Consider the following 27,666-nt stretch of genomic DNA (forward strand, 5'->3'; position numbering starts at 1 on the left):
TAAACAAAAAACCCTGTGTTCCCGTTGGATGTCAGCATAGGTGCACTTTGATTATAATACGTACAGCCTTGGTGTTGTGTTGAACTGTATTACTACTAACACAGAACAAGGACCGTTTTTTTTCCATGCTATTTTCTGCCGTGTTGATTCCAACTATTTGTATAGGAATCCAATTGAAACTGTGAATAATAATTTCCTTTAAACACTTTTCGGCCGCCGTGCTACAGCCTCAACCGCGGAGGTAATTCAAAGGACACCTTCATTGGACACCCGTGCAAGCTAGCAAGTGTGTTTTTTAGAGCATAATGTCAGAGCAGCGCACTCCCACCGGTGATGCCGGTGCGAAGGTGGCCGCTCATAACGCCTCTTTTCCAAATCTGCTTGTTGGGTTTACCTGTTCGTTTGTGTGTTCAGTCTGCAGGAATGGTATGGGGGCCACACTCTCAATCATATACATGTAAAACTAAGTACCCAATTCTTGGTTTAAATTGGGAAAAATAGCATCTCTATCGAGCTGTTATTGGTGAGGGTTGAGCATTTGAACATGGCTTCAAATTCAAAAAAGTTCATTTTGCATGATACAAACCCTTTAAGGCAGGCTGGTGTATTTCGGGTATGAACTATCTCGCTAACAAGAGACACTGTTTATTTGTGCTTCAAATAAACCTGAATTATAAATGATTCACTCCATCTTAATTAGCTATTTTTCCATTTTATCACCAGATGCAGACCCTGTTTGCCTTTGATGAGGAGGAAATGGAAATGAGAAACAAGGTGGTGGAAGATCTGAAGACAGCACTTCGAACTCAGCCAATGAGGTAACCCGTGAGCAGATTCTCTCCTTTTAACACAAATGTGACTTCTTCAAGATAATCCATAGAGGCTATCCTTCTTACAACCTTGTACCTGTGGATTTTGGAGATTTTATTCCTCAATAAAAAAAAATATTTTATTAGGATTTTTAGGGGTTTATGGGGAGACTCATCAATTATTCATCATCAGAAATTAAGACGCAATGTGTTTTTTTTTTCAATGCAGTCATAATGAGGGTCAATTATTTGAGGGGAGCCATCACACTGTGAAATAGCAAGGGTCCATTTTAATGCATTGATTAAATCGTACTGTATATCAAATGTTCCACAGGATTATTATTCAATTACCTGTTAATATGTTTTGAAATTGGACTGATTAAATGTATTATTTTGATCATTGGAATGCTCTGTCCCCAGCAGCTGTTTGGCCGCAATGAGAGATTTGGAATACTAAACTATCCAATCATACAAACTGTTTCTCTTTTACCATCGGCCGCTGCTCAATTGCTGTATTTCAACTCTGGCCAGTTTAATGATGGATTGGTCATCAGCCAAGCTGCATGTTTCTTTTTTTTTTTTTTTTCTCTGAAGGAGCCAATTTTTGCGACAAACCTGAAGAGTGACAAATACTTAGAGCCGTCTCTGCTGCCGGGTCATGTCTGGGTTGTGTATGGCTATGCAGTGGTAATCAGCCAAGTCCTTAATAGCAACAAAACTGTATTTTTATGCAACAGTTTATGCAACTATTTTAATGCAAGCTCATGGATGTGGGTATGTTGAGTACTCGCCGACTGTCACCTGATGATAGTTTCAGCCAGAGAAAAATATTCTGTTTCTGGGACATCCTAGTAATATTTTGAAAACATGAGGAAACCCGTTCTACGTGGTGGTAATATGCAGCCCCCACCCCACCGCCTCACAAATTAAACCGATTAAGGTGTCTGACTAACCTCAATGGCGCACTCGTCTGTTTTGCTCCAAGCATGCCCCCATATCCACCCCACACGGGAAAAAATATGACTTCAAACAGGTAATTGTGAAGTAGTGAAGTGGACTATCTACTAGTCTATACAACTCCTTTCACATTCTAAACAAAAATGTCCTTGTTAATCAGAGAATATGCAGAATGTATTCAATAATGTCCTTCATTGCTGTGTGTGGGGAAGAAAATGAAAGTGAGAGAGAGAGACAGACAGAGAGAGAGGGAGAAAGAGGGAGAGAAAGAGTGCGCTGTAAAAGAATGTGTGTGAATGGGCTCGTATGAAAAAAAAGCAGTCTCTTTGCCTCTTCCTTTTCAATAACGATTAATTGTCTTATCATAAGCACTTTTGCTATGCTGTGATATTTGTCAAGGAGCTAACTGTGGGCTAATGGCAGCTATACTGTTAGAGCATAAAGTGAAAGTGGTGTCAGGGTCCCAATCCCCAATAAACACGAGAAATGAGGGATTACTGTACTGTATTTTTTTGGACAACAAATAACTTAGGTTTATAATTGTCCATCAATCCATTTGAGTCATGGGATATTCTGGAGCCTATATCAGCTCTCTTCGGGCATTCGGCACGGGATACCCTGAACTGGTTGGCAGCTCACAGAGACCAACAATCATCTGCGCTCACACTAACAGAGTCGCAATCGAATCCAGTACCTCTGTACTGTGAGGTCAATGCATGAAGCACTAGATCTCCAGCACGTCGCCTTATAATTAGCTCCACCAAAAATATATATCACAAAGAAGAATACCATGTATATCCCTCCGGGGCGTTAAATGCAACACTTTTTAATTTACACATGTGTGGCACACTGTCATGGCAGTACCTCCTTCAGTCTGCACACTCTTTTCATTCATGGTTGTGTTGCATCACTGCCGGTTTTGGCTAGAGTCCATCCTTCCTTCTGGCCTTTCAGAGAGCCAGCTGCTATGTGGCATTACAAGGCTCTTCTGTGCCCTTAGACCTCTTTTTACATGGTCATGGAGCAAAAACATTTGGTGGGCATAGAGGGAGCCAAATGGCAAGCACTGAAGAAATATTGCATGCAAACTGCCTCTTCAGAACTCAACAGCTGGATGCAAATATGTCAGTCTTACTGTCTGTTAAATCTCATCATCATGCCAGATACATTTTAGAGTGGACAGCATGCACAAATGTTCACTATTGATTTTGTGCTGTGCCTAAAATCAATTAATACATCTCAATCTCAACCAAATATATTGTCTACATCTGGCCTGAAGTTCATTTCTATAAATATATTTTTATTAGGAAAGAAAAGTTGTGATTACAATGAGAAAATAATTCAACAGATGATCAGGAAAGTGCACCGTTTTTCTCACTCTCATGTTTTAAAATTTGAATATGAAGTCAGTGCTGCTTTAACTTTTTCACTCCAATTCGACAAATGAACCTTCCACAGAAACTTTTGCTCTATATTTTTTCCCCCAGACAGTTGGACCACTTAAGTCATACCAACTGTCTCTTATTTTGAAAAGCTTCTGACGACAGTGGCAAAGTATTTAATTGTCAACTATGTATGTACATTATTTATTGAGCGTATGTTACTCGATGAAGTAGACCAATGCGTTCTCAACGAACACTTATCTTCTCTCACTTAAAATAAATAAACCTACCACCACATTGATTGTGACACATTGTGGATTATATCTGTCCACAGCGGCATTTCCTGTTATGATAAGCAAATGATGTTTGTACATTCTTGGCACAAGTTGATATCCTATGATTTACGTGGTTGGGGTTAAGCCATGTTAATATGAACTGTTATGAGAATAAAGCATTCACCGTGCATGATTGTGCTATTTATATATAAATATAAAGGGAGCCGTTCGAGTGACCAGTGTTAAGTGACTAACGTAATCAGGCCCAGACAAAAAAATCAATGAGACTTGGTGATGTTCTGGGGCTGTTTTGCTCTATCTGGCACAGTTTTTTGTAAACCAGGACAGGAAACAAAACTGGGTGAAATCTTAAAACGACCATGACATTTTTCATGTCACACAGCGAACAGTGTCAAAAAAATCTTCTCACACAGAGATGAACATCCATTCACGCTCACACCAAGTGACAATTTCAAGTTTTTCACTTTTTCGGGAGGGTGACCCAAAAAGATGCGTCCAACTGAGTCCCTCAATGCAGCAACGTTTTTTTCCCGAAAGAGGAGTGTGTAAAAGTGATTGACAACTTTGTCAAACTAGTACAACTTTGCTTGCAATGAAATGGTGGACATTTGGAACACATCTTGGGAAAGCCATAAATTAACTAAAAATTGACAAAATAGCTGAAACTCTGGTGAATGATCTTCCATAAACTGAATAATGTGTGGTTGGAATTTGAAGTAAATAGCTTTTTAATCAAAGCCACAATTGAATTTTTCATGGGTACGCATATTTTTGGGTCACCCTGTATGACAAAGAAATGTTAGATTAGTTTTGGTGTATTTTAATGTTTACCTTTGGCATTTTTTGCTGTTGTTCCAATGAACATGGAATTCAGTACAAAGCATATTTCGGTCTCGATAAAAGTTCTCAGCTTTGATCCAAATGAGTTTTTGACAAAGGGAATATGAACTGATTTTTTTTGTATCGCTCTATGATTATTTCCTCGAGTTAATGATTTTAAATGCTGCCTCAGATAACGTGATTTGCCTGTCATGAGCCCTGCTTCAACATCGACTCGTGTGCTCCTTGGCCTTTTTTGGTTTATGGCATTCAATTCCAAGTTACATTACACTTTTTTGTGTGTGAAAAGTGTGTAAGTGCATCCATGCGTGTCTGCATCATTGGTTTTGCCCCCCCGGTTGTGTTTAGCGCTGCTTGAATGCATATCGTACGCAGCACTTGCTTCTTTGAATGAAAAACAATCCTGAAGCGGTTTCATGTATGCAGTGGTTGCTCTCTCAAAGGAAGAGACAACAATTGTAAGCCACTTGAGCGTAAATGGTAAGCTGTAAAAAGGAGACTCCAAAGTCATACAAGGTTGGTTACGACTCATTTTAACAGCTCATTAAGTGTGTTTATGTGTGAAGCTCCAAAACATCTCGAGTGACGTGCATATACACATTTCCTACCTCACAAAGTAAAGCCTGATGGAAACGCTTTCACCATTTTTTGAACTCGCAAGAACAGTATCATCCTCTACTCACCCCAAGTTTGTTTCTCGGCTGCTCAGCTTCAGTTTTTCACCAGCATGAATGATCTCTTTTCACTGAGGTTGTCTAAATCTTGGACAGGAATATGGCTGCTACTGTACTTGGCTTTTTCTCTGGCTTCACTTGTCACCGGTGCGCTGGAAGAAAGTGAAGAATGTGTTCCAACTTGTGTCTTGCCGTACCGTGTCAACTATGCTGCATTAGTTATCGATGGAGACACGCGAGGGCCAGGAAAAGACAAGAAGCACTTGTCAAATTATTTTATTTCTTTGAAGGAATTCTTAGCCATGCCAGATAAATTATGTGCTTTTGCTGGAAATCTGAAACAGATTGTTTTTAAGCAAAAGAACACTTGGCGTCAAGGTTCAGTGCGATCTGAATTTGCATGTTTTGAGGGTTTTTGTCCGAATGTTGAAGAGGTTCGTCTGTGTGTCTTCTGATATGTCAAAACAATGCATCTAATCCTCCTAATCTCCTTTTTCCCCTTTCAGTGCGGGTCAGGTCCTCTTTGTAACCCCGTTGTCTGAAATTGTTCATTTTGACCATCAGTAATCTGTGTAGGAAGTGTGTTTATTTACCGGCTGTGGTTTCACTCCATGTTTAAACATTTTGTCTATCATTCAGCTTATCAGTTTGATGTTAATAGCTGGCTACTCTTCTATTTTGAGCAGCTAATGAGGCATGCCTCTTTAGATACCTGGAATGTTAAGTGACCACGTTCAAAGAGAATGTTCAGTTTGTTAAATGTCTAAAATGATATAATTTGCAAGTGTGACTTAAAGGACAACCGACATCTCCGGACAAGTTGTGTCCATAATTTGTAAAATGGCTTCAAATGACTTCTACTGAGCGTATTTTACAAAGATTCCACCGCATATAGCTCTATTTTACGTTTTAAGACTCGCGCTGAATATTCAGGAAGTTTTGTTTTTGAGTTGGTGACGAGTCTGTACGTGACGTCACTAAAGGACCGCCCTTTACCGTAAAAAAGACGCATTGTAGCGGTCCTTCCATCACGTCAATGTATTTTGCTGTACTTGTTTGGTCTGGGGACCTCGTGTTGCACCCAAAAGCCACCAGAAGACCAGAAGAGGGCATCCAAGCGCCATATAAGGAATTTATCAGCCTGTGGAAACGGAGATGGCCACAGGATGTCGCCATTTTGTGCCTCTTTTTTTGGGTGAGAGATTTTCCCCCAATGTTGCCTCAAAATGGCACAAATAAATTCTTTAATCGATTGCAAACACATATGCTTTCCTCTTCAGAACTATTTGAATCATATTCATCACTGGTTGTGGAACAAGAAAGCATATTCTCCGAATCTGAAGCCATTGTTTTGATTCACTAGCAATGCAAGACGTCTTGGCATGACGTCACGAACTAGGGGCGGGACTTTCTGAAAATGCCCAATTCGCAGCTCAATTTTTTTGCAGATTTTGGACACTTTAACTCATTTTTATTGGTGTTTTGCATTTGACTAAAAATATCATTCTGCGTGTTTTGGGTATTTTAGATGCTAAAAAAACGTTTTCTGGTGACAGTTAAAAAACAAAAAAGTGACGTCGGTTGTCCTTTAAGTCCAAATACAGTACAAATGTCTGGGATTCGAGATGTATTCCCAAAAGGATGGATCTTCGTTTATTTATTTGTTTGTTTGTCTGTTTGTTCATTTGTTTATTTATATACTGATTACTTTGTTTACAGTAAATTGGATGTACTGTAGGAATTAAACATGTTATGTTAAAGCCAGCATTGAGCTGGTGAGCTGATGTAAGTCCCTTGTTTAATGTCACTTAATGATTGTACAGGGGAGCAAATACTCTTTTGCTTTATTTGTCATTCACACATTCATTATTTTAATCAAGGTCTTGCATAGTGATTATGCCGTGGTTTTGTAATAAAAATCAATGACTATAAATTCTGGTTACTTTGTTTGAAATCAATGCTAGCTTTTGTACAGCATGATGCTTCGTCTGTAAATTTTTATCCTTGTCCTTTTCAGGTTTGTGACGCGCTTCATTGAGCTGGATGGCCTCACTTGCCTCCTCAACTTCCTTCGCAGCATGGATTATGAGACCTCGGAGAGTCGCGTCCACACCTCTGTCATCGGCTGCATCAAGGCTCTCATGAACAATTCTCAGGGTCGAGCACACGTGCTCGCTCACCCACAGAGCATCAACACCATCTCGCAGAGCCTGCGAACGGAGAATGTAAAGACCAAAGTAGCTGTTCTTGAGATTCTTGGGGCAGTATGTCTGGTCCCTGACGGACACAAGAAAGTTTTGCAGGCCATGGCTCACTATCAAAAATACGCAGCAGAGAGGACTCGTTTTCAGGTAAGGCAAATGTTAAATATTCCTTTACTGTCTCTCAGTTCACACATACTGATATCATCTTTGTACCTGGGGTGTGTCAGTTTTTACGTGAGAAACTTGACAAAGTCATCTACAGACAAATCAAGCTGAGATCATTTTGATGTGTCAGAGACGCATGCTGACATCTCTCCAGATGTTTTGCCCTAAGGCCAAAACAGCACACCTTGAGAACATAACAAAGCTGTGTGAGGACATCAACAGTTATGAAGGTCATGAATGCCGTGCTTCTATTTCTATCAGGGCTGAGTCAACAAACCACATTTTACTCAGCCCCCTGCCCACCGGGTATGTGTGAATTCGTGGCACCTTGGACGAAGTTCCCACCAGAGGAATGGGTGATTCGGCGCTGATGAAGGCTTGTGATGTTATTCCATGTTGCGAACACTCCATTAGTTATTAGTTTCGGACTGTGCAAAGGATTAGTAACCTCCTCTGTTGTCTTATCTGGGCCAGATCAGATAACACAGGAGGTTTATAACAATGAAACAAATGTGATTTATCAAAGTCAAAGTCAGCTTTATTGTCAAATATGCTAATATGCATGACATACAGCACAGATGAAATTTCTGTCCTCTCGGACCCAGCGTGCAAGGCACTTATCAAGATTTAACAAACATAATAAACACGAAAACTCCAATTTGCTGCTAGAGAGAGGAGTCACTGCGTGTTCACGCGCCGCCGTCTTGGGAAAAATAACAAATAATATGACAACACAAAGACACAGTCAGTCATTCTTCAGCACTTGATGTACCCTCTTTGTGATATGAAGCAGTTCTCGATGAAAAAGGAGAGCATCCTTTTCAGCAGTGGATCTGGGACATCGTGTTTTTTTAATTATTATTATTAAACTGTCATGTATATGTGTACATGTCATTTTTTTATTGTTTGTTCTTTATTACTGGTACTTAAACAACATCACCAACAAACTCTCCCCTGTGTTTGTAGACGCTGCTGAATGAGCTTGACAAGAGTACGGGACGCTACAGAGATGAAGTCAACTTGAAGACTGCTATTATGTCCTTTATCAATGCGGTGCTCAATGCTGGAGCAGGAGAGGTCAGCTCCAGCACATACTTGACATATTAGACCACACCCTGTTAAACAGTTACTTTGTTTCAATATTTGGAAACACGCACACACACACACACACACACACGCACACACACGCACACACACACACACACACACACACACACACACACACACACACACACACACACGCACACGCACACGCACACACACACACACACAAATTAAACTTTGCATTGGCAGAGGTCACCAAATTAGGATGACCAGGCACCATAGTTTCACAGTGGTGCAACTGAAATATAATCTGAGGTTGCATCAACCAGCCAGTTGTGGATGGGAAAAGAGCTCCAAAGAAAACACATATCATGGTCTCAGCCCATCAGAGAGAATGAGGGGTAGCACCTTCCTGATTGGCTGTACTCCAAATGGATATTTCTTTTCTTAAACTTTATTCAACTCTCAACACAGCTCGTGTGTGAAAACAAGTGGAGTTCCTCCTTTGTGTCATGCAGTAAGAAGATGCAGATAAGCAACTTGGTGAAATACAAGAAATGTGAGACAATATCATTGAGATTATTGGGATCAAGAATAGGCAACGATGAGGCAGGGAAGATTTTGTGTGTATTGACCATGTTGACTGGTACAAAGACTGTAAACATTGCCTTTGCATAAGGTAAAAGCCGTGCTAAATACGAAGCTAAATAAGCTAGACCATTTAAAACCGCAATTAAGTGTTTGAGTGTTATGAGTTTACTTTTCACCAAGGTCCTGCTGGAACTGCCTTAAATGGGAGTGTGTCCAACTTTGTACAGCAAAATAGCAACAAATTAATGAATGGCTACACTCCAGAGTGAAAACTCACTAAACCGTACTGGAATTGCAAACTTCCCTATCATGGGACTGTTTCTGATTCTGATTCTGATCCGGAAAAGAATTACTCTATGAAATGCCCTAAGTCAGCTACAAGGTGTGGCCTACAAACTTGTATTCATTACAAGATAATATTAATTTGTCCCATCAAGTGGTCAAAATGCTTTAATTAATTGATCCCATAATAACATAATCACGATTTGTTTTCTACTCCTGTTACATGTATTTTTTTTTGTAAATCTTGTAACAAATATTTACTTTGAAGAGACTCGTAAAATTAACTTTAAAGTTACCCTCGCGTCAAAGAGGTAAAACAGAAAGTTAAACCAGTTGTTCATCCATGTTCATGTCAGTGACTCATAAATTTGTTTGGCCACATAAACACAAATTATAGGCCACCACAGAAAGTAAGTAATATTGAGTTAATGGTAACACTTTAACGGTTTTTAATTAATCTCCAAAGACACTTATGTTAATATAATTACAATTTGCATATTAAAATCTATTAAATGTATGACAAGTATTAAATGTGTCTTATTTGTTTGTTTTCACAATAGTTTGGATTTTGACTCTTGAAGTCTGCACAATAAATCTCAAATTTATTTCATAGTCAATTAATCCAATGTCTTTTTGTCAGTTTATCTTTGCTTACAAATTAGATTGAAGCTATATATTGGATTGGATTGGATTGGATTGGATTGGATTGGATTGGATTTGCCTTTATTAGTCTCACAGTGGAGAAATTTACATACTTTATATACAGTGTGAATTTAAACCAATATCAGGAATATTGTCAGATTTTAATTGCTTCATAAACCGCATGTTTCAGGTCCCTGGTATAAACATGGTCCACACAATTAGAAAGTTGCTACTCAAGTAAAATCATTGATTGGAAAAACTGCTTCGTTAAATTAAATAAACAAAATAAATCATCAACATTTCCAGCCATATCATCCAGACTTACCTGTACTAAAAGCTCCTGTCTTATTACAGAATTGAACTTAAAGTAGTCATTTTGGTGACCAGATTGTTTTTCATTGATGAACCAATATAATGTAAAATACAGTTGTTTCCCCTTTAAATTATTAAACGTGTAAAACTATGATGTTGAATGTGATGGTGATTAAATTTTTGGAGCACCTTATTGTTGGTGCAACCCCCCAAAAATAGGAACACATTATACACTACGGCTGAAGAAACCTTTTCATCCACATTATACATTCAAACATTTTTGAGCTGATACCCCCCTACCCCCATCTTTTTTTGGAATGACATCACTTTTGTGGATGTTGCATTGTGTTCTATCCCATCTGGAGTGCACATAGGTTACTTTGAAATCAATGACAATTTGATCAATGTAGTCTTGTGGCATTGTCATTAATCTTCCTAAAATGCTCTCCCCTCACCACTCAAAACTCTGATTTGTTTATTGTTGCTTATCTCTCGAACCGTGCGGCGCAGACTGATGTACGAGCAGAGTTTGACAACCTGGGGACTGTTTTCGTATTCATCCAAGGTGGTGGTTGCAGACATGTTCACACTAAATCCCAATTTTAGGCAAATCCTTTCTTGCAATGTTGCTGTCAAAACCCTACTTTTTTTCTTTAAAGGTGTGTAAAAAGTTGTTTTTTTCTAATGCAATGTACCCAGTTTGTTACACATCTGATGGGGATCTGATGAATATCCCAATAATTCCTTAACCATATGCTTTGTACATAAAAATATTCACACAGAATGTGTCAGCGTAACACAACAGCGATCTTGGATATACCCGTTCCATGCAAGCCTAATCTGAATCTCTTGAATTACTGTTACAATGAGCATTCCATCATCTGTTCTTTTCTTTCCAGGACAACCTCGAGTTCCGCCTCCACCTGAGATATGAATTCTTGATGTTGGGCATCCAACCAGTGATTGACAAGCTTCGTGAGCATGAAAATGCCACTCTAGATCGGTGAGGGGAAATCACGCGAGAGAAAAGGAAGCACACTAGGAACATTATGGCACAAGATGAACCTGATGTAATTCTCACTTTATCTTATTTCATTTTTGTCAGGCATTTGGATTTCTTTGAAATGGTACGCAATGAGGATGACTCTGAATTGGCTAAACGATTCGACATGGTAAGTAATGCAGGGTCAGGTCAGATTGTGATGTTTTGACGATAATGCAAGAGTTATTATCCTCATCAGACCCACATTGACACCAAAAGTGCTGGTGCCATGTTTGAGCTAGTCAAAAAGAAGCTGAGCCACTCGGACGCCTACCCACACCTCCTCTCCATCCTGCAGCACTGCCTACAGATGCCATGTGAGTTGCTACATGTTATACTCTTGTAGTAAGTCAGTTTGACAAATCGGGAGAAGCTATGGATGGACAGTTACCATTAACAGATTCTGATTCTGAACAGCTGCTGAATAACTAAAAAGCTGAAACATGTAATAAGCCACAGACAAATTGTCCAGTCCATGCATTTTAGAGCTAAACATCATAGCAAAATACACACAAAAACAAATCTGACTTCAGCTAACTGCCATATTGTGTTAGTTATCATCCAGAATTAAAAAAATACTGCTCTGATCATTCGTGTCCAAATGGCCATGGTGGTTTGAAATGAAACATATTGCCATTGTGCTGCAACCTCCACATACAGATAAGCGTGGCAGTAGCAGCATGCATCACTGGCAGCTCCTCGACAGGATTCTCCAGCAGATCGTCTTGCAGGATGACAAAGGGGAGGACCCTGACCTTTCACCTTTGGACAACTTCAATGTTAAAAATATAATCCGCATGTAAGTGAAATATAGTCCTGTAAATACAGTAATGTTGTGTCATAGTTATAGAAGCATATACAGATAGAGATTCATATTATTTGTACATGCCAGGCGATCCTTTCAAAGAGGCAGAAATTGTAGTTCATCAGGAAGGAGAGGCAAAGTGAAGGTGGCAGCAAGGGGCTCTTGGTTGAAATCTGTGGAAGCGGTGCACCATGCCTGAATTGGCACGAAAGGGGAAACCTGAGATCAAAAGGAAATTACTCTAATCGTATTAGTCAGGCAAGCCTGCCAAGTGAGCCATGTTTCGGTGCGGCCTGCGCAGCCACTTGGCTTCATGTCAGTGGTTTTGTTCATGCACTTAGGATGTTTACATTTAGTCTTCATGGGAACTACTGGCCAATGACAGATCACAGAACGTTATTCATACACTCAATGTGGTTTGTTTTACCATTCCTGACGGCACATATATAAAGAGCGATATTCCAAGACCACTCTGATTCAGGCAATCAATCCATTAGAGAAGGTGCGGATGAATTCTGCTGTGGCAGTTCTTAATACTTGTCATGTTAAGATACGGACCTGAGAACGAGAAATAACTCTGAGTCTTGAGGAGAACATTTTAAACATTCAAAAGTTCACAATAGAAACCTATGAAAAAGGTCTCGGATATGGACTCATTCTTGGGTTCCGTAATACCTACATTGCATTATGAATGGAATATAATCAACTAATAAGTACCAAAATTGATCTACAGAATTTAGAATCAAATCAACAGTCCCCTAAGTTCTGTTATTGAAGATCAACTGTGCGTGTGGACTCTCTCGGCAGTGAAAGAAGCATAAAACATGAAGTTGTGTAGACCTTGGCTCATCTACTCCTAACACTGTACACTCATTCAGTCACTATTTTGCTCCTATTACAACACTTGAGAGTAATTCTTTCCAGTGGCACCCAGACAGCAAACTTGGATGCAGCAGGCTCAACCTTTCATTGAAGACCTTAGCGAATCCATCACTGGGAGGTGAATCCCTACTGCCAAAATCTTGTTGTTTCCATTCATGTTCCTGAAGTGAATTGGACCTGGAAAAATGAATCATGAATGAAGATTTCCACATGAGGTTGGCAGCATTCCACAGGCCCCCCATAGATGATGGGTGTAAACGTGTCTTGTCCATATGTGCCTTTTTTTTTTTTGGGGGGGGGGGGGGGGGGGGGGGGGTGAGAGGTTAAATCAACTATAACAGCAATGTAGAGTCATTCACCATGACGACATGTGACCTAAACCTCAACATTTGGACAGTTGCTGCTTTCCCACTGCAATGGAAAAGTGGTCAACAACGAAGTATTTGTCTTCGAGTGAGGCGGGGTAGAGGTGTGGGGGCGTTGGATCCTCAAAACGAAAGACCCAAAGGATAAAAAAAGCCAATTAATTCAAAGCAAGATCCATAGGGTTAAAGCAAGTACTAAACGTTGCTGTTGAATTTACTTTTGAACTTTTATAAATCAGTATATGTTATGCTCACATCATATTGGTTTGGAATGAGCGTTTCTGGCAATCAGCAGGATTGAACTGTTTCTACTCTGTCAGTGACAGTTTTTATTCTCTCAACCGCAGCCAAGGCTCCTCTCGATACTCAAGGTTTCACTCAAGTCCTTTTTTCCCTCCAATTCTTATACCTCTATGAACACTTACCAACTTATGTACAGTATATTCCTCTTTATTAGTCCCCATTTTTACCTTCATGAACACATCCTCCCCAAACAGTTTTTTCCCCAGATTGCTTGTTTATTTTAAATTTTCTAATTCACTAATCTTCAAGAAAAATAACCGAAATGTAAGTAAAGTATTGATTTTAACTGACTCAAACTCCCCATGTTTTAATTTTAATCTAGTGGGCACTGTGGTCTCCAGCAACTGAGTCAAAGACGGGCAAATTAATAAATTCCTTCGCATACAAAAATGAGCGTTCATTAGTAAGCATGTTGGGCGTGACATACATTGCAAGTAACAATCGTCCATGCTTTGCTCAGTTTGACTGCGTTTGACTCCATATTCTACCATCAATCCATCTTTCTGCATCACTGCACCATTCCTCATTACACTGCATCATTCCTTTTGTCTGCACAGGCTGGTCAATGAGAATGAGGTGAAACAGTGGAGAGACCAGGCCGAGAAGTTCCGAAAAGGTAAGATGATGTTTTATCAATTGTATCGTTTCATTTTGTCACTTGGTTTGTTCGCCTTCTCCCTTCAGATCATGCTGAGCTGCTTGGCAAACTGGAAAGGAAGGAGCGAGAGTGTGAGGCCAAAACCCAGGAAAAGGAGGACATGATGAAGACTCTGAACAAGATGAAAGATAAACTCCAGCGAGAGGGTGTTGAGCTGCGCTCAGCCAGGGAACAAGTCCTGGATCTATCAACACGCATCAATGACTGTATTTCGGTATGAAGTCCTACTTTTTATGCTTGAAGGAAAATTATTTTAGGCATCAGGGATTCGGCTCTTGGTCAGCTTGCGGTTAGCTGCATTTCCTTCAAGCAGTATAGTTCAGCTATATTCACCGTAGTTTTAGTCAATATTAGAGCACAAACAGAAAAAGTGGGACAGCATCATTCTTTTTTTTATTAGCATTCACCATTGCTAATTAAATGTCCTAAACTCATATATTGCCAAAACGTAACAATATCTTTAGTACATAAACAATATCAGCTGCTCAGTCAACACCGGGGCTGTGGGAATGATTTCGCTTTGAGAAATTGCCACTTGTTGGCAGGAGTGGCTTTGATCAATTATTGGTCACACAGAGTGAGTGGGTTCGGGGTGGGGTATGGCGATCTTTCGTGGTATTGCGAAGCAACGCCACCAGTGAAAACATGGATAAATACGGGCAGATGACAAAGTCCTACCATTGTACTTGACCACACGCACACAAAGTTCAATGATCATGAAAACTTTGTGCATCAGTGCAGTGTTTAGCTCACGCATAAACTGTTATTTTGCAATTAAATGAACTTTTTTGGGTGACTTATGTTGTTATTTAGTAGGAAAACATTGTTAGGGGTGCTCAATACATCGATCGTTATCTACCAGTTGATCTCCAAGGTACTATTGGTAGATCGCATAACAATGTTATGTGACTTTGTCATGAACTGACACGATACAAATAAAGCTGAGTTTAAATATAATTGGTAGATCATTTTGACTTGGTCATTTCAAAAGTAGCTCCTATGCTGAAAAAGTGTGAGCACCCATAGTTTAGATATTTGAGGTATCACAAGTGCGACAAAAATAGCAAGTGAAAGTTCTACTTGAAATGCATTTTTTCACAACCGACTTTTTCAAGAAATTTACCAATGTTCAACTGCTTACTCAAGAATGGTGAAAGATGCTAATGTACTAATTTCCTGATGCAATAATAGGCTTAAAGCTTTCTTTTTGTAGGATACTTGTATATATAGCTAGAGAACTCAATCTTCCCTAGGTCTTCAAAAATGTATCAAAATAATCAAAAAGAGCTGGTGGCTCACCCCTTTTGAGGCTAACAGCTGGCTTTGAATGAGTTAAATGTGTTCAGTTCCAATCACTTCCCTTATAGTACATTGAATAGTGTCACACAATTGACTTCTCCTTTTTTGCCTTTTTTGCCCATCTTCCACAGGTGGGCAACGTGTCTTTCCCACGGCCGCCTCCTCCGCCTCCGGGGGCTCCCATGGCTCCACCTCCACCACCAGTGACAGGTGGCTTTCCTCCTCCTCCACCTCCGCCGCCCTTCAGCTGCCCACCCCCGCCACCGCCACCTCCTCCACCCGGCGGTCCACCTCCCCCACCAGGCGCCCCTCCCATTTTTGGAATCCCACCTCCTCCTATTCCATCTTCTTTGAATTCGGCCAGCACGCTGCGCTCCAAATCCATCCCTCAGCCCTCGCATCCGCTGAAATCTTTCAACTGGGCTAAATTAGGAGAGGTGAGACATGACTGGCAACATCTGCATCCATATTTAGAATAATGTACGATGTCTTGATGTATTAAGCATAACAAAATAAGGATGTACGAAATGGGGGCAAACACTAATGGCCCTCACTTTTCTTCATTAGCATATGATCAATGGCACTATCTGGAACGATATTGATGACCTGAAAGCTTTCAAGATCCTTGACCTCAAGGACATAGAAAAGATGTTTTCTGCCTATCAGAGACAGCAGGTTTGTATTTTAAACCCAGCCTAATGAGATGCATGTGAACGACTCGGGTGCATGTTCATGTTGTGCAGTGATAGCATACAGTAGAAAGAGGCAGATTTGTTTTTTTTTTTTTCATTATGAGCATGTCAAGTTCCATTCATGGTGCTAATTCAGCTTAATTATTTAACTTGTGTGACACTGCCAAGGGGTCAGCTGTAAGACACGATGTAGAGTTGTAGCCGAGGGTGCACAATTGTGGAACTTAAGCCCATTTGTGGGCTCACAACATTGCTGTCTGGATCTTTCATAGTTCTAGGATCAGTCTTGTACATATATAACATTTGTTTTTAGTATCTTCATGACAATTAAACAACCCCTTTTGACAGCCTGGCTGCCTGTGCAGACTTGTTAATGAGTCAATGGGAATGTATTCATTCCGACAGAGCAATGTCTTGTAACAGGCACCAACTATAATAGTTCAAGGAATATTTATATGTTTTGTAGCCATATAAAAAACAATTGTTTTGACAATTTAGTTCCATTGAATCCATCAGACCAATCTTGGCGTGGTTGAGTTTGCAAGTCAGACATGTGCTTTGATTTATTTCATGCGTTTTGCTCATTTGATATCTTCCTGTATTTTTCGTATCAATTTGGGTGTTTGATGGATTTAGTCAGAAAAACACAAAGAATATCCAATTGACTCTTTGCTCTGAGCGGGCTTCTCAGCTTGTGCTTGTCGCGTGCGCCGTTGTAGTTTTCTGCTCTATAGCCAACAGTGTGTTTCTGCTTCAAGTGCTAATCTTTGCATGTGTTTTGTGTCTCTGCACTCTCCGGCTGCCTGGGGTAGGACCTGCTCACTAACCAATCCTTCAAGCAGGTGAGTTCAAGGCTTCATCAAGTCACCTTTTGCTGCCTTCAGTGTAGCTGGCGCCTTGCTTTGCGATGCAGGTGGCTGAAAATATATATTTTTGGGGGTGTCTGTTCTTTGTTTCAAAAAAATAAAATAAGTAAATACGTAATATCCAATAACAGTGTTGGCAACAAAACACAGAAGCTGCTGGAAAGACAGCCACTCTCGCGGCGCCATCTTGTCGTTGCTTATTAGATACAGTAAAGTCTCGTTATATCGATATCGGATATATCGATAGTCCCGGTTATATCGATACTATTTCTATGCACGCACGGAGAAAATTACATGCAAACAGGGTCGGATATATCGATAGTCCCGGTTATATCGATATTTTTTCGGACTCCCTTGAATATTGATATAACGAGACTTTACTGTATATATATACAGTAAAGTCTCGTTATATCGATATCGGATATATCGATAGTCCCGGTTATATCGATACTATTTCGATGCACGCACGGAGAAAATTACATGCAAACAGGGTCGGATATATCGATAGTCCCGGTTATATCGATATTTTTTCGGACTCCCTTGAATATCGATATAACGAGACTTTACTGTATTAATTTAAGTAGTTCCAAACATGCTTAGTTCACAGCTCTGGGCATTTTTTAGTCCAAGAAAAGAGGACTTTGGTAACCCCAGTGAAAGTAAAAGTAGCCCTCCTCTGGTGCCAACCCGCATCCATTGCCAACCACCAAATGTCATTGCAAGCATTTCCTTTACTAGCTGCATCTGATTCATACACTTCACAGACAACAACCTCAAAAAGGACTCTTTCAAGCAAACAGGAAACCAACTTGCATTCTAAATATATTGTATTCAACATTCACCCACAGCCAAATTTTTCAGCCATACAATTTATTCTTCCTAACTCATTTGGATTTTGTGAGACTGACATGATAAATTCTCGACTTTGTTCCTTGCTTAACAATGAACTTTTATGACCCGTGCAGTGTTCTCAACGGCTCATCACAAAATGTAGCTAAATTGATATATTTTGGGTTTGCTAATCAAGTCCCTTCATCAAGTCATTCAAATCTTTTTCATTGCAAGTTCTCAGTAGTTGGGGATGGCGTGGTGTGCAGTTCATGGCGGCAAACTGAATTCCATGTATTTAGCTTGTGCTTTTAATCTCCTCTAAATGACCACGTCCTGTTAAGATTTAAAACAGGTCACATCCTCTCTGAGAACATCAAAGGGGTTACAGATGTTGAGAATAAGATGTCTTGTGATTCAGAAGTGGTCTGTGAGTCATGCAAAGACTGACTGACATCTATGAATCTGTTTCTTTGCCTTTTTTTGTGCAGAAGGAGACCGGTTCTATGGATGACATTTACATCAGCACACGGAAAGTTAAAGAGCTGTCAGTCATTGATGGCCGACGTGCGCAAAACTGTGTCATCCTCCTTTCAAAGTAGGTGTCCGTTATTGTGACTTCACACCAAACAAACGTGCATCTTATTGGCATTTCCATGACAGAGAAGCATTTGAGTCAAAGGTCAGAACGGCATTCGCTTTCATCTGTTTTCAATGGACAATAGGAAACATTTGACAATAGGCAACATTTGACAATAGGAAACATTTGATGAGCAGATGTGTCATATGGCAGGCAGGCCATGTCGATGGTAATGGAAGAGTAGTCGAATTACATTTAAAGTGTTGATGGTGTGCATGTGCGCTCGTGTGTGTGTGTGTGTGTGTGTGTGTGTGTGTGTGTGTGTGTGTGTGTGTGTGTGTGCGTGTGTGTGTGTGTGTGTGTGTGTGTGTGTGTGTGTGTGTGTGTGTGTGTGGGTGTAGTTTTATAGTACCTATAAGTGATTCAAACGTACACAGTACATACCTCCTAAGTGGCTTCGAGTCGCATTCCATCTGAATGGGGATCAATTGTCATCATTCAAGGTCCGCTCAGCAAAATGTTTTCCATTTGTCTTCTCACTACACTTCCGCAAGCCTCTTTGGAGACTTTGATCACTGACCCTTCTCACTTTCCAGATCAATAAACAGAGGCTTCCTGAAGTCTGTCTTTGTAAAAAGAATCAGCATATGGATTCAATAGTGTTTCCATACTGCATGAGCTAGGGGATCCATACTCGACCCAAAATAAGGTCAACGGTCAGTCAATAAGGCCTTAGTGTGCAGATTGACAATGCTGCTATTGATCACACACCAGGATATTTAACACTGTTCAAGGGCACTGAGGACAGCTGGCAGTGGTGCCTGGACTGACACCAAACCAGACATTTACATTCAGTGCGATTAAGCACTTTTATTCAGAATGCCAAACATACCTCTGAAGATGGAGGTTACTGATTCGCTGTGGCGACCCCTTGAAGGGAAAAGCTGAAAGGAAAAGAAGAAGATTGAGAATGCCACACTTGAACTTGTGGGAGCTCGTGGAGCTTATTGTACATAAACTGTTGACTTAACTTTCCGTTTAAAGATTTTGACTTTGTACAGATAACCAATTTTAATTGCGGGACAATGTTTATTCATGTGGTCGTAAGCCAGTACCTCATGAAATAGTAAACATATGTAGTTAACCACACATTTTTTTTCGCTCTCATTTATTTTTATCTGTTTATGTTTTGTGTGTTTAGATTAAAAATGAGCAATGAGGAGATCAAGAGGGCCATCTTAGAGATGGATGAGCGAGAAGAGTTGGCCAAAGACATGCTGGAGCAGGTGAGCCTTGACCGCGTACATGAATGATGTACTTCAAACTCATGTGATGAGACAGGGGGGTTCATATACAGTATACTGTAAAAGATTCAAGGTGGGGGAAACATTACAGATATACATTACTAATATTGCTTAGTTGAAGTGTGCCGCTGTTTTTATAATTCCTTTTTCTCCATCCCTTGTAAGTTATTGTTCTTATGAACAGCAAAGTAAAAGCTCCTGAAACAGGATTGTTTTTGGCGCATCTATCAAATGCATTAATATGCCGGGACGAAGCCATGGCTACAAATAATCAATTTAAAAGTTAAAGGAGGTTGATAAAAGATGGCATCGGTTCTTTCATTGACTCTGTACCATAAGTTATTTTGAAAATTATGCATTCAGTTGTGTGCATGTGTGTGTATGCTTTTAAGTTGTTGAAGTTTATCCCAGAGAAGAGTGACATTGATCTCCTGGAGGAGCACAAACATGAGCTTGAGCGCATGGCCAGAGCGGATCGCTTCCTGTTTGAAATGAGCAGGTATGCAGCCATTTTTTTGTGCAATGCTTTCCATCCGACAATGACTTGAAAGTGAGAGGATTTTCCTGTGTGTAAAAAGAATGATGCTGCTGCTCATAAAGAAGAGGCAGCGGCAAACAATATAGCAAGCCTTCGGGTTTGGTTTGTGGAAAACTTAAATTCAGTTTAGCTGTCACTTCTTTTACATGCTTGACATCCATTTCCTCAACATCACACACACGCACACATAAATGGATCTCTTGGCAAGACAAGAGTCAAGAGGAATGTTGGTGAGGCGGTGAATAAATCAGTGGTCCCTTTGCAGTTGTCGAACAGACTACACCGTGTTCCATAAGTTGATGAAAGCATCTTTTTTTTGGTGTACTATTATCTCGACTACCCTATTTTGGTTTAACCACAGCTCTCTCAATATTTCAGAGTGCATCTTTTAATCCTGCCAGATCACTTTGTCATCCTTTAAAACAAATATATCAAATTAATTGGTTGTTGTTTTCCTTTCCGGTCATTAGAATTGACCACTACCAGCAGAGACTGCAAGCTCTTTTCTTTAAGAAGAAGTTTGCCGAGCGCCTTGTGGAAACCAAGCCAAAGGTGGAAGGTGAGGAGCCCACTGTATATTTAACACATTAGAATAAGGAAGCTATTGTTTTAAACATGGCTTTGATTGATGACTTGTATGTTGCGTTGCATTTATTCCGAAACATCCAAATCGGAAAAAAATCATTGGCACCGTCCTACCCACTCTCGAGGACTTGCACACTGCAAGAATCCGAAAAAGGGCGCGGAAAATCTTACTGGACCCTCCGCACCCTGCCCACCACTTTTTCCAGCTACTCCCCTCAGGCAGGCGCTACCGATCCATGCGCACCAAATCCAGCAGACATTTGAACAGCTTCTACCCCCGAGCCATTAACTCTTGAAACAATAACCCGTAGTATAGTATAGTATAGTATAGTATAGTATAGTATAGTATAGTAGTGTATAGTATAGTGTATATAGTATAGTATAGTATAGTATAGTATAGTATAGTATAGTATAGTATAGTATAGTATAGTCTAGTCTCTGGAACTCACTTCCACCCAACATCCGCAACATTGACTCCCTTCCTACTTTCAAATCTCACCTGAAAACCCACCTCTTTAAACTTGCTTACATGGTCTAATTTATTATGCTGTTTTATTATTTATTGCTTTATGCATGATTTTACTGTTTTGTGTGTTGTCTTTGTTGTAAAGTGTCCTTGAGTGTTCAGAAAGGCGCTTGTAAATTAAATGTATTATTATTATTAGTATAGTATAGTATAGTATAGTATAGTATAGTATAGTATAGTACAGTGCCTCAATTTTTCTTATGATACTAGTGCACCGTGTTCTACCGGAGACAAATTCCTTGTGATTTCTACATGACAATAAAGATGATTCTGATTCTGATGCAACTGTAAATTTCAAAACTGCATCTTTGACTTTGGTTGCTTTGTGGCACAAAAGGTGCACAGGATTCCACTAATTAGAGCATGTTTTTAGTCCAAGCTAACAATGCAGTACTGTAAGATTGTCACTCACAATAACTACTGTCGTCACCAGGCGAATGTGTGTGCAATTGTGCGCGTGGGTCACTGAGTGCAGCCTTTGCAAGCCAGCTTGCAGGTTACCACGGAGGATGTTTTGGAAAGCTGGCTCTTGTCGTGAGGGAAAAGCCTTGCTCGTAAACATGGATCTCAGCTCAAAGACCTGAAAACGAAAAAAAACAAACTTTCAATGGGGTCCACGGTCACATACTTTTTTTTAAAACCCTTGTTTAATTGTGTATGCTGCGGCATTTGTTGTCGAAAGAGATCAAAGAGAATGTATCTCGTGACGTTTCTGGCCATCAAGCTTGGAAAGAAAACAGAAGCCTAATCCTGAAAGGATTGAGTTGGAATCCAAACCTCTTGAAATCTTTGATGTTGATTCCAAATGTTCCCAAACCGCACTTGCTAAATTTTCAATCGTGTTGCGTTGTTTTAGACCAGATGAGCCCTTTTTTTCTGGACCACCCAGCATATTTAATCTTAGAATTTTGTATCCACGGAGCAAAGTTCTGTCAGGTTCTTGTGCATCAGACCAAACATCATGAGCAAAGACCAAAGAATGATTCTCATGATCTTTGGTGCCACAATGAACTAGAACAATAAAAATATGGATTGCAATGGCGTGAGCTTTCACACTGCGATTTCTTTTGCGAACAAAGGGAAGCACCTGCCCGTTTGCCAGCATGGTTTGTTCTCTCAGGGAACAAAGCTGAGAGTTAAAAGTTTGAAACTTTCCCTTGTCTCCTTGCTGCTATGAAGCGGATCTCGTGACTTGATGGGCTTCTCCATTAGCTTGACACTTTTTACAAGCTTTGTTGATCAATCATTGTGACGGACATTGAAAATATGGAAACCATGCAGTTTAGACCTGAGTTTGTCTAATGGGATGTTTGCTCTCGTTAAACTTTTTTTAAGCAAGAATTTCAAAATTTAAGTGACACGCTTAGCAAATGTTCTCTCAAACACCAACGGTGGGATTCTCGGCATTCACTTCTCTCAATCGATTTTCTCTCGCAGCCATTCTGAATGCTTCCAAGGAGGTGGTACGAAGCAAGAGGCTCACTCAGATCCTGGAGGTTGTTCTCGCCTTCGGCAACTTCATGAATAAGGGCCAGAGAGGAAATGCCTTTGGGTTCAAGGTCTCCAGCCTCAATAAGATTGCCGACACCAAGTCCAGCATAGATAGGTGAGTTGTTTGAATTAACTGGCTGGACAGGGCAACATTATAAATGTGTAAAACATGTCCGATATATATTCATGGAAAAAAGAGAGAAACTTGAAGAAGAGACTGCAGACGAGGCGATCCCCCTTCCACCATGACCAGGCTGCAATGGATGCCTCTTGGGCCATATTTGATACGGGATTGTACCATATAACGTTAGTTAGAGTCATACAAAAGTCTATGTAAGATTTTGGAGATAAATTAACCACAACAGGCATTGTGGCACACTCATCCACACTCGTAACCTCAAAATTTGTGAATGTTACAAGGTGAAATGTAAAAAAAAATCCAAACAGATCATTTCAACAACTAGTCGAAAAGTAGCCCCAAGAAGCGAAAGTTATTACATCCCACAAACATATATTTTCTTCCATTTTCTGTTGACATAGCTTGCCGCTCGTGCAGGTTTGCATGTGTTTCTCTAAATCCCGTGTCTCCCTCCCCCAACCACCCCATCCCACCAGGAGCATCACCATGTTGCACTACCTGATCATGATCTTTGAAAAGAACTACCCTGACACACTGCACATTCATTTGGACCTCAGCACCATACCAGAGGCTGCAAAAGTCAAGTGAGTTCAATCATACAACAGCATGGTTGTGGAAAGACGCTTTTACCAAATCGCCAAAGGTTTGGAGAAATGACAACAAAACAATGTAGCCTTAAATTTTGCAGTTTATTTGCAGGGATGTTCAGTTTGTTCATATGTGTGTTTCTTTTTTCCCAGTTTGTCAGAGTTAGAAAAAGAGGTGCACAGTATAAAAAGTGGACTGAAGGCTCTTGAGGCGGTGAGTTTGTTGTGTTTCCTCCCACTGGTTTTTATCATGCCTGTAATTAGGTTTTTGGGCAAGGCACAAATTAACAGTAATTTCTAATGCTGTGATCCCCCGAAAATACACCAAATGTCTGATTTATTTGCATAGAAAATGCATGTTCACTTTTTACATTTAACGTATCAACAAAATATACCCCTGGGACTCCCCCTAAACAATATTAAACACAGCTGGATACACAGCAGAATCCTAGAATCTTGCTGTCCCACGAGACAAAAGCATTTTGAAACCAGTTTATGCGCTGAAGAGACTCGCGAGATTCACAGACTTACAGTATATTGGGATATACTAGAATTTGCTCCCCTACTGTCTCAAACAAATAGAGAGCCTGGAGTGGTCTTGCAGTTATGGCTGTATTTATGGCAATCGTTGCCCAAGCTCACCCAACTCAACTGTAGATTCTTCTTTTTGCTTTCATTTGCTTCTTAAATAGCTAGGTATCCAAACTTCAGATTTCTGTTGTCAGGAGGCCTGCCCCTGACCCTCACAAAAGTGCACATTCCAACCACAAATGTCTGATGAATATATAGTATGATGGTGGACCTAGCCACTTTCATTGGTGCACTGTGTTCGGTAACTTCATTGGTTATTGAGACTGTTGGCAGTCATAAACTCGTCATTAAAAAAAGCATAAATAAACCACAACACATTAAAAGCTGCACGACTCATAGAATGGAGAAAGACGTAGAGGCTCAAAGTCTAGAAAATATGGCATCCCCGTGTTTAAGGAGTGTTTTGTTGCCTTTCCGTTTTTGCACCAGGAGCTGCACTACCAGCAGAGCAGGACAAGGGAACGCGGAGACAAGTTTGTGGCTGTGATTGGTGACTTCATCACCGTGGCTGGTTTCAGCTTCTCTGAATTGGAGGATCAGTTGAGCGAGGCCAAGGACAAGGTAACTGCTAACCAAGCTAGCCATGCAGTGAACGTATTTGAGATTCCATGTGGGTGGAGGGAATCAGAGGGAATCTAACCAGCTGTGTTATTGACCATCCCTTCACGTTAGATGGGGGGGGGGTGATGAAAGACTCCACTCTAGAGAAACACTATAATACTTCTTTGTCTGACTTGATCACTTCTACAATGACGGGGAAACCTAAACTTGAACTATTAGCTTGGATTGCTCCGCTTCTCATTTCAGTTGCCGTTTTCACATTTCCCCCTTCCAACTTTTCTCAGCTGACACAGATGTGTTTCAAGTTCCCGGACTCTCTTTGTGATAAATTGAAATGTGAAGATCCCCTCCAAAAAGATTTGCCCTCTTTGCTGACATATTCACAATTGATTATTGTTATCCGCCTTTTCATTTTCCAATGTGCCCCTGACTGGTGTGTGATCCAAGTAAAAGCTTCCTTTACACTTCATCATTTGTCAATGGGGGAATCAGAGGGAAAACGAGCCTATTGGGATGTCACTAGTAAAGAAACAGCGGAAGAAAACCTCCATTATGCATGTCTGACTGAAAATTGTCAGCATTGCTTTACTCTACTGAATCAACTAGTCAACATGTCAATAGTACTTCATTACTCAAAGTATATAATTTGCCAGATACGTATTTTGCTATGAACAACACAGACAACGCCTCGCTGAAATCAACTTGCAGTCAAACTATGCAACAAAAGTGGCACTTAAAGCCTCAAGTGTGTATATATGATACTTTTTGCTGATACTAAGGCTGAAAAGATGGTAATGTACAAAATATGCAGGTCTATATTCCAAAACAACAAAAGCAAAAATGATGTGAACGGCTATCTGAAAGGAGGCGTGCTGCTCACATCGTCTTTCACCGAGTGCCAGAGCTGGCCCTTGAAAAATCCGAATTTTGGAGAATGCGGAAAGGACTTCCTAGAATATTTGGACACCTTGTTCATGACATCAGCAGTTTTCTGAACAATGACTGAAAAGTTTTGAAGTTGTTACTCAGATGAAAAAATGGCATTTGCGTTATTTTGTTGTGAGTGAAGAAGAATCGGTCAGAGTATGAGGTATATTCATGTACCCGGATAAAAACTTTCAAATGTATTTAGTTGAAGAAAATGGTCACCATACTCAACGTGGTCTCACTACATTAGTCGCATGCTATGCACTCACAATAAGGGAAATGCATAAAAAAGAGTAACCGTGGCCATACACATGAACACCACCAGGCTGTTTGCATCACGTGCTGGTGCGCGTGTGTGCGCGTGTGTGTGCGTGCGCGTGGCAGAGATCCACACAGAACCGCAAACTGAAATTACGCCATACATTTCAAAGGATTACATTTGTCCAAGGTCATTCGGGTTATTGGGCCACAGGTTTCCTGAGGACAGGAGGGATTTGCCCTTTCATCAAGAGTTTTATCCTTCATAACATGTGCACACGACCCAACACACACATGACTAATTTTTCCCTTTTAAAATAAGTACTGCATTGTATACGGAAGAGGATTAGGGCCACTGAAGAAGACGAAAATGAGGTTGGCAAGATTCTCACTTTTTTTCTCAGAATTCTGACTTTAAAGTGAGAATTCTGATTTTAAAGTCAGAATTCTGACTTTATTCTCAGAATGACTTTAAAGTGAGAACTTTGAGGTTAAAGTCAGAATTCTGACTTTGTATAGTTATAACTATAGCTCCACGAACGTCACAAAGTCAGAATACTCACTTTAAAGTCACTTTAAAGTCCGAATTTTCACTTTCAATTCAACATTCTCACTTTAAAGTCAGAGTTCTGAGAATAAAGTCAGAATTCTCACTTTAAAGTCAGAATTCTCACTTTAAAGTCTGAATTCTGAGAATAAAGTCACAATCTTGCCAACCTTGTTTTTTTCTTCAGTGGACCCCATCCTCTTCCATACTTGTATGTGTAGATGACGTACGAAAACAGTGTAAATTCTGAGTGTTCGATACAAATGGCAGGCTCAGGTTGTTCGTCTGACTTGTAAAACTAAAAGCATTGTCCATTCATTGTTAAAGTGCTAACAGGCTTTTAGCCTTTGAGCACTTCACTTACGCATATATGTTATGTACGTACGTACTTGAAACGACGCTCTGCGTTATTCACATCAGCCATGAGTTGAAGCACTGGAATGTTGTTGAGGCTTTTGCTTATGTTTGCAAATCAACATGGTATGGGTGTGTGGTCATGTTAAGTCATCATTGTGCATGCTTACATTAAAGATTATTGTTTCAGTCGATTAGACACAAATTGGAGCTGCATACAGTCATAAAAATTAAACGGCACATATTGATGGAGCTTTTGGGAATTTGGGGGACTCCAGTATGTGTCCACATTGAAGCTCATTGGAGGCTCAAAATTGCCCATTGGTGTGTTTGTTTGCCTGGATGAGCCCTGTGATTGACTGGTGCCCCTCACCCAAAGCCAGGCAAGACGAGCACTCTAGAATATGGATGGATTTTGTAGTACAGTCATACCTCGGTTTCCGAATGACTTTATTCTCGACCAAATTGGTTTTTCGACCGAAAAATACGTGATTTCTATGCCTCGAATTATGACCGAAAATCAGTTTTCAATTAAGGGACAACCGACACCATTTTTGTTTCCTGACATTAGAAAAACGTTTTATAGCATCTAAAATACCCAAAACTCGCAGGCTGATATTTTTAGTCAAGTGCAAAACACCAATAAAAATGACTTAAAGTGTCCCAAAACTGCCACAAAATGAGCTAGGATCTGGGCAGATTCAGAAAGTACCGCCCCCTTGTTCATGAGGTCACTATTG

The 27,666-nt window shown here is 40.3% G+C and overlaps 1 protein-coding gene across 3 annotated transcripts in view; it reads left to right on the forward strand.

Moving 5' to 3' along the window:
- Nucleotides 1-27,666, forward strand: part of LOC148893856 (disheveled-associated activator of morphogenesis 2-like) — a 92,768-nt gene that overhangs the window by 57,605 nt on the left and 7,497 nt on the right. For 2 of the 3 annotated variants that reach the window (XM_089004584.1, XM_089004585.1), the window contains 20 exons: nucleotides 724-818; nucleotides 6,976-7,309; nucleotides 8,294-8,404; nucleotides 11,098-11,201; nucleotides 11,304-11,370; nucleotides 11,440-11,557; nucleotides 11,901-12,039; nucleotides 14,153-14,211; nucleotides 14,280-14,467; nucleotides 15,684-15,989; nucleotides 16,120-16,227; nucleotides 17,057-17,086; nucleotides 18,430-18,536; nucleotides 19,720-19,804; nucleotides 20,215-20,321; nucleotides 20,831-20,919; nucleotides 22,909-23,077; nucleotides 23,578-23,685; nucleotides 23,842-23,902; nucleotides 24,709-24,840. In XM_089004584.1, the coding sequence (XP_088860710.1) occupies nucleotides 724-818; nucleotides 6,976-7,309; nucleotides 8,294-8,404; nucleotides 11,098-11,201; nucleotides 11,304-11,370; nucleotides 11,440-11,557; nucleotides 11,901-12,039; nucleotides 14,153-14,211; nucleotides 14,280-14,467; nucleotides 15,684-15,989; nucleotides 16,120-16,227; nucleotides 17,057-17,086; nucleotides 18,430-18,536; nucleotides 19,720-19,804; nucleotides 20,215-20,321; nucleotides 20,831-20,919; nucleotides 22,909-23,077; nucleotides 23,578-23,685; nucleotides 23,842-23,902; nucleotides 24,709-24,840 (2,517 nt within the window). The remainder of the gene's footprint in view (nucleotides 1-723; nucleotides 819-6,975; nucleotides 7,310-8,293; nucleotides 8,405-11,097; nucleotides 11,202-11,303; nucleotides 11,371-11,439; nucleotides 11,558-11,900; nucleotides 12,040-14,152; nucleotides 14,212-14,279; nucleotides 14,468-15,683; nucleotides 15,990-16,119; nucleotides 16,228-17,056; nucleotides 17,087-18,429; nucleotides 18,537-19,719; nucleotides 19,805-20,214; nucleotides 20,322-20,830; nucleotides 20,920-22,908; nucleotides 23,078-23,577; nucleotides 23,686-23,841; nucleotides 23,903-24,708; nucleotides 24,841-27,666) is intronic. The other variant, XM_089004586.1, reaches the window with a different exon arrangement.

This window comes from Hippocampus bargibanti, linkage group LG09, assembly GCF_051943395.1.
Source record: "Hippocampus bargibanti isolate YZ-2025 linkage group LG09, ASM5194339v1, whole genome shotgun sequence".
Taxonomy (NCBI): Eukaryota; Metazoa; Chordata; class Actinopteri; order Syngnathiformes; family Syngnathidae; genus Hippocampus; species Hippocampus bargibanti.